This window comes from Lynx canadensis, chromosome D1 (genome assembly GCF_007474595.2).
Source record: "Lynx canadensis isolate LIC74 chromosome D1, mLynCan4.pri.v2, whole genome shotgun sequence".
In the NCBI taxonomy this organism is placed as follows: domain Eukaryota; kingdom Metazoa; phylum Chordata; class Mammalia; order Carnivora; family Felidae; genus Lynx; species Lynx canadensis.
In genome coordinates, this window is record NC_044312.2 from 68,821,887 (window position 1) to 68,835,641 (window position 13,755).

Below are 13,755 nucleotides of genomic sequence, written 5' to 3' on the forward strand. Positions count from 1 at the left end.
TAGATCATGACAAATAGGATTTCTGAGTCAAAGGACATGTGTACATTGTTTTTTTTTTTAATGTTTATTTTTGAGAGAGAGACAGAGTACGAGTGGAGAGGGGGACAGAGAGAGAGGCAGACACAGAATCCAAAGCAGGCTCCAGGCTCCGAGCTGTCAGCACGGAGCCCAATGCGGGACTTGAACTCACGAACTGTGAAATCATGACCTGAGCGGACGTCAGACGCTTAACTGACTGGAGCCACCCAGGCACCCAACAGTTGTTTTTTGTTTTTTGTTTTTGTTTTTTCAAAGGACACGTGTGTTTTAAGGCACCCAGGTGGCTCAGTCAGTTAAGCGACTGACTCTTGATTTCAGCTCAGGTCAGGTCATGATTTCATGGTTCGTGAGATCAAGCCCCAAGTCGGGGTCTGTGCTGACAGTGCGGAGCCTGCTTGGGATTTTCTCTCTCCTTCTCTTTCTGCCCCTCCTCTGCTCGCTCCCTCGCTCTCTCTCAAATAAATAAACTTTTTTTTAAAAAGTAAAGGACATGTGTGTTTTGAAGGACTGTGAACCCCTTGGTCACCTCGGCCCCAGGAAAGTGATGCCCATATTTAGCCCCCCTTCAGCCATGCCTGGGGGCTGAGGTTATTGGCGGGGGAGAGTGGGCTGGTTGCAAAATGCAGGGTCTGCCATCGTCAGTTTGTGTTGGCTCTCTTCATCTGCTTCATGGGAGGGGTCCTTGGTGAGAATCATGGCCTAAATGCCCTCCCTTTGCTCCCTCTCAGGAGGAGGGAACGTGGAGAGAGCAAGAGGCCCCTCGGCGGGACACTCCTGTGGAAAGTTCTTGCGCGGCCGCCGCCATTGGCACGCCTGAAGGCAGCCCTCCAGGTATCACCAATTCCTTCTTTAGGAAGGCGCTAAGCTGGCCTCTCAGGCTGCCATGGGGCCTGCTTCACATTCCCCAGAGCCTGCTTAACTGGATTCGGGGACTCCTGCGTGCAGCCGGCCTTCATTTCAGGGACAATGCTTACAACTACTGCTACACTTACGAGCTCCTGAGCGTCGGGCTCCCGCTCCTCTGGGTGTTCTCCGAGGTCCTGGCTTCCATGTACCGGGAGTCTGAGGAGTCCCTCGAGACCATCCGCAACTGGGTGCTCAGATGCTTCCCGGTCAAGCTCCACTGAAATGCCAGCCACCCCCGAAGTGCCCTAACATTTCCACCTTAGACGGCAGTGTGTTTGCAGTTAGCAAGGCCCTGGCCAGGAAGCCTAGCATTCTTTAATAACCAGTTCGCTCAAAGCCAAAGAGTTTCCCGCTGGCCACCTGCGCCTGACTTTGTCAGGGCGAGCATCTGCTCCTGGTGCTGGGGCCAGCACGACATGAAGGATGTTTTTTATAGCTTTGTCCTCCTTTTATACCAAAGCGAGCCACATTTCTAGGTTTACATTTCAATTTTTAACTTTTAATAAGCCAAGAGAAAGCTTTTTTTTTTTTTTTTTTTTGCTATGAGTGTCAATTTTTCTAAACACGGTTTGAAGTTTTTAACTGATATTACAAACCCTTTCTACCTTGCAGTCAGCTGCCGTAGTCACTGCCTGCAACATTAACGATTTGGGCTTTTATAGAAGCAGAAGTGAGTATGCTGCCTCCTGACCAGTGCTTTTAGATGTACGTCCCCTAATGCCACTTGTCAACAGGGGACAGTGTTTTGCAACACGAAAGCATGATCAGTTTAGAAGCAAGGAGTAGATCAGAGTGGAATTGAGCCTACGGCCTGCAAAAGCACGTGGCAGTGTGTCGTTGGCTGTTATCTGTCCTCCCGGAGGGACGGAAAGTGTTTTTGCTGCCTTATTTTGATGTACGATAGGAGCTGAAGGGTTTTTCCCCTCCTACCAAATCACAGCCAAATGCCTTAGAGCCATGGGGTTTCAAGCAGATTGCGACAAACCTCCATCATCCCTTCCCACTAACGAGCACTGCGCGGGAAGCCCCTTGGCCCCTGACCATGCAGAGCTCCATCAAGCTGATGCAATGTCGAAGAGGAGCTATGTCAGTTGGTGGCATTGATGCCTGGGGTCATGACCCCTGGGACTCCCTATCAGGTCCTCAGCCCAGGCTGCAGACTGAGCCAAGGCCACTCAGGGTCTATAATGGTCAGGCTGAGGAAGGAATCTGCCCTCTCCTATCACGTCCTTTGGGACTGAGGGCGTTTGTTAGCACCTCAGGGTATTATTTCTGGGACGCGAGATCTGCCCCATGAGCACTACTTACAGACATCCTGGCTGCTTAGCCGCTCGGCTGCCGTGCATATTTGGTCAAAACAGCCCGAAACCATTTGTTTCCACACTGTCCTAGCAAAGGAATGTGTCTGACCTCCTGTGTCTTGACTAGCAGGGGAGGCTGGGGGTGAAAGCTGTTTGTTGACTGATACAAAGGAAATATGCCCTATTAAGGGCAAACACAGGCATGGGGCCTACCTGTGGTCTTCACTCTGGGCTTCCGGAGGAGGCCTCTGCCCCCCCCCCCCCCCCCCCAACTCTGCTTGGACATGACCACTGCTGGGTCTAGTGGAACAATGGAGAGGCTGCTGGGAGAGGCCCACCAGCGTGCTCAGGATGTGTACATTTGCCAGGCCAGAGCTGGCTCTGTGCCTTGTTACACTAGAGGTCTCCTCTCGATGAAGTAAGGACGGAACCTATCGTGGGTTAGGAGCCAGGGCTCGTGAGTGCTTTGCGATGATAGGTTTCTATACAGCAGGAGGAAGGGGAGAGGCATTTCTACAAACACTTCCCTGAAGTTCTTGGATAACACAGGGGCACGGCTGTGACCAAGTCCACAGGCACTGGCACCTCTGTCCTTGTTGGAACTGTTCTCAGTCTGATGACTCGTGTTGTGTTTTTCCAAATTTTTGCTGGGGTTTTACTGTTCCGCGTGGTGGGAGGAACTTTTGCTTCATTCTTTGTTTGATTCCGAAAGGAAATTCTTGAGGTCGTGATGTGAACACATGCGCAGCCGTGTCATTGCTATTGTCTTCGGCTCAGGGTGGGCCGAGACGCTTTGCGGAATGCTCCACGAAGCCCGAGTGAGCATCTCTCAGAGTGTCCTTTACGGCCGTGAAGAGACTGGTTTGAATTACTCTGGTGATACAGGGTGTGCCTGTCAGAAACCTGAGATGTTTGTACGTTCTGAGGCTTTGAACCTTCCTGGTGGGCAGCACCGAGACCCATGGTGGATCCCAGGAGGCACATGCCTCTCGGCCTCCCCAGCATATTTGAGAATGAGACACTGGAGTAAAATTGGGGCCAAGAGATGGGGGGGGGGGGGTGGTTCCTGAGGATGCGCATAGCCCTGAGTGGAGAGCAGAGGGGCACGGATCCTCTCTTGCACAGAAAGAGGCGGTGACTACCAGAAAGGTTCACCTGACCAAAGCAAGCAACGATTTGTTCGGGGACGTCCCCCTTTTATTAATGGTTGCCTCATCTTCAATTCCTGTGCCTTTCGTGTTATCAGCCTTTTTCCTTTGTCCCCCAGACTAAATTCTCCTTTCTGTCTCTCTCTTTCCAACCTTACACTGTGGCCATCAGTTCGTTTCAGCCTTCCAGTGCTACACCCACTTCTTGGCTGACACACTTCTGCTCTGAGGTGACTGGTTTTCTTGCCGATTTTCAGAGAGTGGTACTAATGCCTAACCCGCTTTCCGCGCCCCGTCCTCCCCGCCGTGGTACTTACTGGTTGTGCTGTGAACGTCTCGCATACTAATGGACTCCTTCCATGGCATGGTGGGTTAACAGCGTGGGGTGGTGCTCCGCTCGGAAGCCATTCTTCATTCTTTTCACCTCTGAGCCGGCTGCCCGGTCTACACCTGGGACATACCCCGCCTCCCTCCGGCTCCCTGTACGGCCTGCATGCGTGCCTTTCCCATTGCGAAGCCACTTACCTCCCTGGGACAGTGACCCCAACTGTGACATCACACAGCAGAGAGGGCTCTTCACCTTTGAAAAGAACTCTTTTATCTAGCAGCCTCTGAAAAAGTACATGCGTACAAGTGTCCTAAATTGATTCTAGTATAAAGATTATTGATCAAAACCATGGGTGACCCTTTCTGGAAGGATGTAAAAAAAAAAAAAGAAAAGAAAAAGAAGGAGAGAAAAAAAAAAAAAAAAAAAAGCTCCCAGGCTTCATCGCAAGCCTGACCCATGCTCTGTGTTTCGAACACACAATCACAATTTTCCTAGCAAACCCCTTCCCTGCAGCCTGAGCTTCAGACACCAGGGCTTTGCTGTGGCTCCTCTTATTGTCCTTGGCTCAGAAAGCCCCAGATGATGCAGAAGCTTCACTTAGAGCAATCATTGTCACAGGCCAGGGGTGGCTTTGAGAAATGACTCCATTCAGCCCAAGCCTGAAGCAGCCCGTGTCCACGCCCCCGGGGCTCTGCTCAAAACACATTTCCCACCCCTCCCCCACCCCTGCCGCCTCATTGCCTGCAGCAGCAGGACATTCGAAGTGCTTTTAAAGAGAAACACCGTGCCAAGTACGGTGGAGCTGTTGTGGGCCAGGCCTCAGGGGCTCAGGCTGCAGGTGGTGTCTGTCCTGCATGCAGCCCCGAGCCATGCTGACCTCTCGGCCCGTCTGCACAGCCCCGCATGCTGCGCTGCTCACCGCATCGGTGCAGATTCCAGCCAGTACGAAGTCATTGCTCTTGTCTTGTCTTCTCTTGCAGAGTCTCCCTCCCTTTATAAAATGTCAACCAGAGGGGGCCCTTCTTCCCTCTCGGCCTTCTCTTTAGCTAGCCACCCCACCCCCACCCCCACCCCCCCATCTCATCGCAGCGCATGTTTGTGACCTTTGGTAGTCATTTACAGTGCCACACGGAACCCTGTATTTTGCACACGGCAAACATTGTTTAGCTTTATTTATGGTATTTGATGCTGTAAATGAAAAATAAATATGGTTCTTTATAAAGCTCATTGTTTCCTCTCTTCTTTGCCGTGGAAGCTGCTCCAACCCCAAACACGGGGCTGGTTTAGGGGGATCCGTCTTCCCTAAACCGCTGGCGGGACCTGCATCTGTGGTGACACGGGACTCTCTGGGGCTGCGCTGGGCACTCTCAAAGGAAATATTACCCAGGGGTAATATTTGGAAAATGTCACCAATGCTCCTGGCCAGGCTTTGGGGTCTCTTTCTTGAAAGCTCATGGTACTTTTCTGTGCAGATGCTGGGCACAGCTGGGTGAGGGTCGGTGTCACGTCAGCCGTTGGAAACAGACTGTCTTAACAGCTCTTCGCGCCCCTGTCCCCCCATCCAAACCATGGACCAGTAGGAGAGCTTTCCTTAGGAAACTTTCTCTAAGTGAGGCTCCTATGTGACAAAGGTCACTCTTGCAAGTCTTATGCTGGCCCAGCTGAGTGAGAGGTGAGAGGTAAGGAGGAAGAAGCAGACACTGGTTTCAGAACAGCAGCGAACATGGCAAGTGTGCTTATCCAGATGGAGAGCCGTTTTGTGATCCCAAGAGACCTCCCCTGTCCCCAGAGGCTCAGGTCCCTCAGTGTCTTAGGCCGCAAAGCTCTGCCTGCAGATCCATTCCGAGGACAGAACCCGTGGCAGGCTCTGACCCAATTCCAGGCTGGCCTCCCTGTACGGGAAGGATTCAGAGTCTCACTTGGCTAGTCTGGACCACGCCAGGGAAGTCTGGTCCTCAACCTCCCGAGGTTAGGATGCCAGCCGTCACCAGGCTGGATGTAGGTGGGCTTCTGACGCTGGTATGAGCCTCCGCCGAAGGGGCATTTCTGGGGCTCTGGGCCTCTGAGCTCAGCTGCTGGCTCCCGGAACTGCCTTCTGAGCTGCCCAGGGTCATGTACTCTTACCCAGGTGAGATATTCTTTCTCTTCCATGGAAGAAAGGGTGTCAGGGACTCAGGTCAGGAGCTAGGGTGGGCAAGTGACTCATTCCTTTATGTATTCATCCATTCAAGTATTTGTTGAACGCGCATCATACCCTAGACATATTCTAGGTCCTAGGGAGGCGACAGTGAGCCACACAAAGTCCCTGCCCCTCCCTGTATCGTGGATTATATGTATCTCGGTCTCGTGCACTAGATTTGATTTGTTTTATTTGTACATACACTCACTTGTTTACTTAACTAACATTTACTGAGTATCTACGGTGTGCTGGAAATATCACAAGGGGTGAGGTAGACAAAAGTCCTCATTCTCATGGAACTTTACAGTTTTGACTTTTTTTTTTTTTTTAACTTAAAGTGGGGTTAAAGCAACATTTTCCAAAGTGTGTCAAGGGAACACTAGTTCCAAGAGGGGCTTTGTGAATCAGGAGCTCCACAGTCACACAGTTTGAGAAATGGTTTATAGCAGTCATGCTGGTCCTCCCAAACCTTGGAGATCCATGAGACTTACTAACACGGTAAAGTGTCTGAGGGGTCCTCCAGTAAAGAAGCTTAATTAACTTTGTTGAAGTGGGCTTTCCCATACCTATTTGAAATGAGTTTCTGTTGGTCTGGGATGGGTTTTTTGTTTTGCATGATACATTCTACACACATGTCGGGTAGAATATTCTTAATCCAGAAACACTGGATTAAAGACTTAAAATTTAAAAAAGGTAAAATAATAGAATTAAATGTTAGAATCAAGAATTGATTAGATCGTGGAGTGATAACTTTCTAAGCCTTATTTTGTTTTTTTTTTAATTTTTAATATTTATTTATGAGAGAGGGAGAGAGAGACAGATTGTGAGCGGGGGAGGAACAGAGAGAGGGAGACACAGAACCCGAAGCAGGCTCCAGGCTCTGAGCTGTCAGCACAGAGCCTGACATGGGGCTCGAACTCAACACCGCGAGATCATGACCTGAGCCAAAGTCAGACGCCCAACTGACTGAGCCACCCAGGTACCCCTTAAATTTTAGTTTGGTTTTTTTCTTTTTAATTTTTTTAATGGTGACTTTCTAAGCTTTAGAACCTTGAGAAACACGACACAAATTTGACCGTAAACATTTTAAAAACTTAACAGTAAAAATGAAAATATTCAATAGGCAGTCAGACTGAGGAAAAATGTGAATTAGGTGTATAATGAAGGAGTTCATTGCTGTGGCATTTAAAAAGGTGATGCAAAGGAGGTGTTCCCAAGTACCTTGCACAGTGTAGGTGATCAGTTAGTATTTGTTGATAAAAGACCAATGATAAATGTGCAAAGGCCATGAATAGATAATTCTCACTCCAGGAAACTTAAAAGGTAAATGCTAAAAAAGAAAGAGCAAGCATTTATAAAAATTACAAAGGAATGTAAATTATCTCGTTCCCACTGAATTACTAAAGAAGAAAGTGGTGTAGATTGTAAGCAAAAAAAAATAGTCTTGGGTAAAAAGTAAACGAGGACCGTCTTTTCTAGAAAGCAATATGGCAACAATTATTAAGATCCATAAAAGAACTCTGACCTTTTGGCGCAGTAATCCTACCCCAGGGAATTTATCCTAAAGAAATGATCCAGCCAAAGAAACCAATCTTCCCGTAACCTGAATATTAAGTAGAGCAAGTGGGTCAGGCAGAGTGGGTGGGCTGTTCTCCTTTATTTCTGTGAACTCATTCACTTTTATAGCTTTTTCTTTAATCCCTTAAATAAGTAAAAGAAGTGACTGCTGCTTTTACTGCTCCAGGGCCAGCTGTTATTGATTGAGCATTTCCTCCCTGCTGGGCTTGGGGCCAAGCAGCTCATGGGCAGTCCCTCATTAGCTCTTCACCTCCTTGTGGCCACCTTGAAGGTAACCTTGACGTTAAAGGAGCTCTCTGATGCTAGGCAGGTGAGCTAGAGCAACATCTTCAACTGTGAAGGAACAGAAAGTCACCAGGCCCCGGCCAGGAATTAGATGCTGCTCTCAGGGGAGCCTTGGCCCTTGGGGAGGTCCTGGAGCTGGCCAAAGACCCAGCCTTGACTCCAGCGCTTTGTATGGACTAGTGGTATCGGGCAAGCCCCTCCTGTGAACCGATGCCCCTGGCTTAGGGTTTTGTGGCGGTAGAATCGGTGAACATGCCCAACAGGGCTCTCAGGGCAGCAAGAACTCTCTGGCTGAGTTCTAGATAAACACCTTCCTGATTTTGCGCAGCAGGGAAGGCCCGAGAGAGACTTTCTTGAGCATTCTGTATCAGCTGGAGCTCAGAGTGTGCCGGACGGGGCATCTTTAGGTTGGAGATTCAACAGAGGTCTCCATTCACCCTGGGCAGCACCCTCTATTTTTCTCCAGTGTTCTGATCTCCCAGCCTTCTTGAAGGCAACTGGTCACCTCCCTTCAGACAACCCAGCCTCTGCTCTGGAGCCCCCTTCTTTCCCCTGCCACCTGCCAGCAAGACTGTGGTTTGGCTTAGTGAATTCCTGAGTCTCCGCAAAAAGGGAGCTGGGCTCTAGCCTGGCTCTGGCTGCCTACTTGACATCTCTACTTAGATTCTACCAAGAGTCTCCAACCTAAATATCTACCTCCCGCTCATAATCTTCCCCTGAACAGACTTTACCCTTGGCCTTCAGTCTCTGGGCACAGCAATTCCATCTTTCCCTTTCCTTAGCTCAAAGGCTTGGAATCATTCTTGATGGCTCTTTCACTTGGCCTCACATCCAGCCAGAATCTGTCCCCTTGTCGACATCCCCATGCTACCTCCCCAGCCTCAGCCACTGTTCTCTCTTCTGGAGTTACTGCAGTGGCCTCCAACACGGCCTCCTGGGTTCTGCTCAACCTATTTTCAACACAATCCTAGAGTAATCCTTCCAGAGCTTAGATCTGTCCTCTGCTCAGAACTTTCCAGCGGCTTCCCAGCTCACTCAGAGCAAAAACCAGTACATGTAATGGACTCAGATGGCTCTGGATGGTCTGGCCCCTGTTTTCTGACCTACTCTCCTCCTGCTCTCTCTCGTATACTGTGTCCCAGCCACACTGGCCTCCTTGAACACCAGGCACGTTCTGTTCTTAGAGCATTTGCACTGGCTGTTCCCTCTGCCCAGCACACCCTTCTTTAGTATCTGTACAGCTGACCCCACCCTTCATTTAGTTCTTTGTTCCCTTGTCTCCCTCCCAGGGAGGTCTCCCGTTAATACTGCAATCCATACCCCCAGCTGTTCTGATCCCCCCCCCACCCCACTTACTGGTCAGGTGTTCATAGAAATGATCACCCCTGACCATATCATGTAATTCACTTACTGATTATGGTTATTGCTTATATATCCTTCCTTGCCAGAACATAAGCTCCTGGAGGGCAGAGATCTCTGTCTCTTTCGGATACTCCTATAATTCCCACTGGTAGAATAGTGCTTGACGCATACTGGACCCTTGATAAGTTTTTGCAGAACAGATAAAAGCCCTACCTTCTGGGCTGGACCTCAGACCGCAGAGTCTGCTGCTGTCTTGGGCTTGAGAAGGTCTTGCTGGCATCGATTCATGGCTCAGAATGACATGTGACATTGTGTGTCCTGCTGTGTCCACAGAGCCCTTTGATTGGGAGAGGGGAGGTTCGACTTGCATTCTTGCCTTTCGGCGGGGCCGGGGGGGCGGTGATCTTCACACAGCATCTCTCGCAGAACTGGGTGACCGGTGGGAGCCAGTGTGAGTTTGGCAGCAGAAAGCGGCTCCAGCGAGATCCCCTTGGGTGTCAAGGCCCAGGCCACGGAGCCACACACATCGTCTCCCTCTCCTGGCATTCTGATACAGGAATCCAGGCGGCAGGTCTGAGACAAGAGGTGGGGTGGGGAAGGCTCGGCCCCCGCGCCTGGCATATGGTTTGCTCAACGTGCCTTTGACCTCCTGAGTCGAGTCATCCTGCAAGTGTCTGTCATTGAGACCACAAGAGGGCAGGCAGCAGGGGGACCAAGGAAGAGGGGTAACCCCCCCTCACACACACCTCACCCAGACAAAGAAGCCAACTTCTCAACCTTGGGGGACCTAGCAGTGCCAGAAGATCAGTTCTCTCTTCCCATTGCCACCCGCATGAGGCCCAGCCAGGCCTGGCACGTCCCTGGGGCTGTGAGGACTTCATCCGGGCCTGGCAGCCATGCCTGCCATTCCCATCTGCCCTGAGGTGAGCTGTGGCGCACTGGGATGGCCTGCCACCCGGCCATGGGGTGTGTGCAGGATGGAAGGCCTGTGGGCCCCAAGGCTGTTTCCCTTCCTGCTTCGCTGGGTTGCTGTTAGGGTTCCTACCCAGAAACTTAGAGTTCTCCACCCCCAACGTCATTCAGAGAAACTTGCATATAGGGTACTGGCTGTGCCCAAAGTTGGAGGCGCAGAGCTGGCCTGACACGGCACCCATTGTGGCGTGAGGAGGAGGAAGAAGAGGATGGAAGTCTGAGGACTAAGGCCCTAAATCTGCTGCTATTAGCAAAAGAAAAGGAGAAAAAGCTGGCTGTGGGGGGGCCCGCTGATCTGCTGGGAAGTTACCACGGGCCCCCTCCCCTCCTGGTCCTGATGGAGGAGACCCCGCTGCTCACACCAGGTTCCGGGTCTGTCCGTAGGCGGCACTCCCCTGCTGTCTGACCTCGTGTGCAGGCAAGAGGGCCCCACCGCAGGAGCAGGTCGGCTCTGTTGAGCCGTGAGGATGGAACCCACAGCTGGGGAGTCCTGAGCCCTCCCCCTAGCTGGCTTTTAGTTTACTCGGGCTGGTCTCTGCACAGAGGCTGCTCCCAAGGCCAGGCGGGGCCCTTTGAGTAGTGCTCCCCACCCTGGTTGAGGGCAGCAGAGCGTGGGCCTGTGAGTACACACGTCTGCGCACAAACAGGCTTAGACACTTGGCCTGGGGATGCCTGGCCAGAGTACGGGAGGGCGGGACAGCCACGCCCGAGGCCTAGGGCTCACCATCGGTTTTGCCATTCCCTAAAGACCCTTGGGAACTGGCATTCCTGGGAGTCTACCCTGAGGTGTCACTCTCAGAAGCCTGGATGGCAGCTGTACCATCTTTAGGCACCTGTGCCTTTATCCTTTAAGGGTACATGCACTGTGAGGGACCCTGGTACTGTCATAGACAACTGTGCCATCCCCTGGCAGTGAGTGGAGGGAAAGCCTGACACAAGCCCCTTCCCAAGCCCCTCCCCCCATCCTGCTGGGGGCTTGTCAGTATCCCCTCAGTCGTCGCTGTCCACCTTACGAGATGGTGGGGAGACCGCTCTATGGTTAGTGTCCTGGACATTTGCTGTTTGCTCTGAGACTTCCTCCCCGCCCTTCCCCTGCTCTGCTCTGTAGTGAACAGGTGTAATCCCTGCAAACTACATTTCCCAGGCTCCCTGGCAACTGGCTTCCTGTTAGGCCTGACCATTGGGTGCACTAGTGGGAAGGTGGAGGGCGGGATGAAGGGAGAGGCCAGGGTATTTCTCCAATTCTCTGCATCCCGGGCAGTGACTGTGTCTTCCCCGTGGTGCTTACTCCTGCCTGGCAGCCCTGGCCTTTGGACTCACCGTCTCCTCCCACCGCCCCGTCAGCAGGTGGCTTCCTGCTATTGCTCGTCTCTGGGTTGTCTCCCGATCTGCACTTGGTTTTCCGGCTCATCCGACACCATCGTCATTAGTTTCCTGTAGTAACTTTCCTCTGTTGAACTTTCTGGCTTGAGTTCTATTTTCCTGACTGGATCCTGATAAACTTAGTTTCGTTGCTCTTTTTAAACTTGGTTCTTCAGAGAGAACAGTGCGCAAGACAGCAGAGGGAGTCTTGCCAAGCCCCGAGCCAGAAGTAGCTCTGGCAGTTAGGAGCTGTGTGACTTTGGACAAAGAAGATAATGCCTGTGAGCCTCAGTTTCCTAATCTGTAAAATGGACTTAATAACAATACACAGGAGAACATGTTGCTTTGCTGTCTCTCTGGGTTCTGGGGGAGCGTGGAAGTGTCTCCAGTCTTGGGGAGAAAACAGGAACAATTTCAGCAGCAGAACCAAGGGTCCTCACCCTGACACTGTAGCTGGGGTCTGGCCAGATAAAGGCCTTGGGACTTGGCTGCTGGGGGTGGTGTGTGAGGACAGACACAGCTTGGCTCTGCTGCTGGAGTGTCCTCTATCACCAGGCAGCAGGTGTCTGGCTGGAGCGCTGGGAGGAGACTGAAATGCTCGGCTCTGAGCAGAGCTGCTTTCCTCCCAGAGGCCAGGGGCAGTTGCTCTGGGAGCTGCTGGATCATTCTCACCCCCCACCCTGTGCACCTCCTTCCTTGGCAGCCCCCAGCCCCACCGGAGTCCTGGATTCTCCCTATGGAAATACATAACTTCAGGCAAAACGTATGACAAGTTGCAGACAGGCCTGGGGGAGGCAGCAGGTGGGCACAGCTGGACCCTCACCTGGGGCTGGCCACTGACACAGCCGTTGCGTGTCCCTGTGGCGACTGATCCAGCTGACTCACTGGGGGGCCCTGGCTGAGTTCTTTTCTGGGTGCCACGTTCTTGCACTCATGCAGTGAAGGTGACAGCACCATCCTTGCAAGTCGTCAGGATGTTAGAGATGATGGATGTTGATAATGGCACTCAATATAAGTTGGTGTTACTTTCGTTGTTGCCTTCCATTGCTGATGACTTCCATTGCTGGTACCAGGACGGCTCGAGCTAGGACTACTGGTATGTGCATGCAGATGGGTGTTGTCAGGGAATGAGAGAGGGGTCTAGAAGTAGAAGCTTGAGTGAAGCAGTCTCCTCCTGGGCATAGCACTGAACCCCAGAGACCCAGCTGGAGCCTTTGGCCCAGGCCTTGGAGGGCAGAAGGAGGGGAAGAGTATGTCCACCTTTGGGGCTTTTTACCTGGATAAGGTGGTAATCAGAGGAAGCTCCAGCTTCCTTTTTTCAAAATCCTCACCTCCCAGTGCTCCCAGCCCCTCCACTGTTATCTGGACTCTGTGGTGAAAGATGCTAGCCCTGCTGTCCTGAGGGCTCATCAGTCAGCCATGTCCCCAGCCCTCTAGAAGCTCAGGGAGCTAGCCTAAGGCCTTACGCCGTTCCACCCCTCAGCCCTGCTGGCTAGGCCAAAACTCTCTAGAAGGAGGAAGGAGAAAAGCAGACCCCCAGAACGTTCCTTGTAGGTCTGGGCTGGTCCCCAAGGTGATGCTGCCACAGGCTGGCACAGCTTGCCTCCACTGCCTGCAGCTACCTGATCCCCCCCCCAGGCTGCTCTCAGCAACCTCACTCCCCTCTTTTCTGGCTGCGCATGCTCAGCCTTTCGTTCTCCCCCAGGTTATCATAGCCCCTTTCCTAGTCTCCCTCTCCCCTCCTGTTGGGTCCTCCAGTCCACCTTCCACTCAGTAATTAGAGCGATCTTTCTCTGAGGCCAGTCTGGTGATACCAGTCAGCTTCCGACCCTTCAATGGTTGCTCTTGGAGTGAAATCTACTCTTCACTTTGCCATTCAGGGCCCTTTCTGGTTCAGTGTCCATGCAGTCATTCCCACTGGCTTCTTTTATATACTCTCCTGCCCTCTAGCCAAACAGAGTTATTTCCTGTTCCCACACAAATGGCAATGCTTTCCCACATCGCTTTTGTTCACAGACGTCCATCCCATGGAGCACCACCTCTCTCTTCTCTGATCAGAACCCACTTGTCCTTAACTCAGCAACATGGTGCCTTAAACCCAGTGTTTATTGTATGGAAGTCCGATCTCCCTCCCCTTCCACCTCGTCCCGCCTTGCTCTCAGACCGTCTACCTGGTAATGCAACTATGTATGAATATGCCTTATCTCCCCTGTGGAACAGGAAAAGAACCTTGAAGGCAGAGAGAGCATGGCTGATTGGTTTCCAAACCCCAAGCACAGGTCTGGATCAGAGGTG

General features: G+C 51.8%; 1 protein-coding gene across 6 annotated transcripts in view; it reads left to right on the forward strand.

Annotated features, from left to right (window-relative positions):
• Window positions 1-13,755, forward strand: part of LOC115524485 (F-actin-monooxygenase MICAL2) — a 223,772-nt gene that overhangs the window by 137,291 nt on the left and 72,726 nt on the right. For 3 of the 6 annotated variants that reach the window (XM_030330801.1, XM_030330803.1, XM_030330804.1), the window contains 2 exons: window positions 768-870; window positions 3,567-4,068. In XM_030330801.1, coding sequence (XP_030186661.1) covers window positions 768-870; window positions 3,567-3,607 — 144 coding nt within the window. In that variant the 3' untranslated portion in view covers window positions 3,608-4,068. Of the gene's footprint in view, window positions 1-767; window positions 871-3,566; window positions 4,069-4,702; window positions 5,097-13,755 lie in introns of those variants that run through there. The other 3 variants (XM_030330799.1, XM_030330800.1, XM_030330802.1) reach the window with 2 other exon arrangements.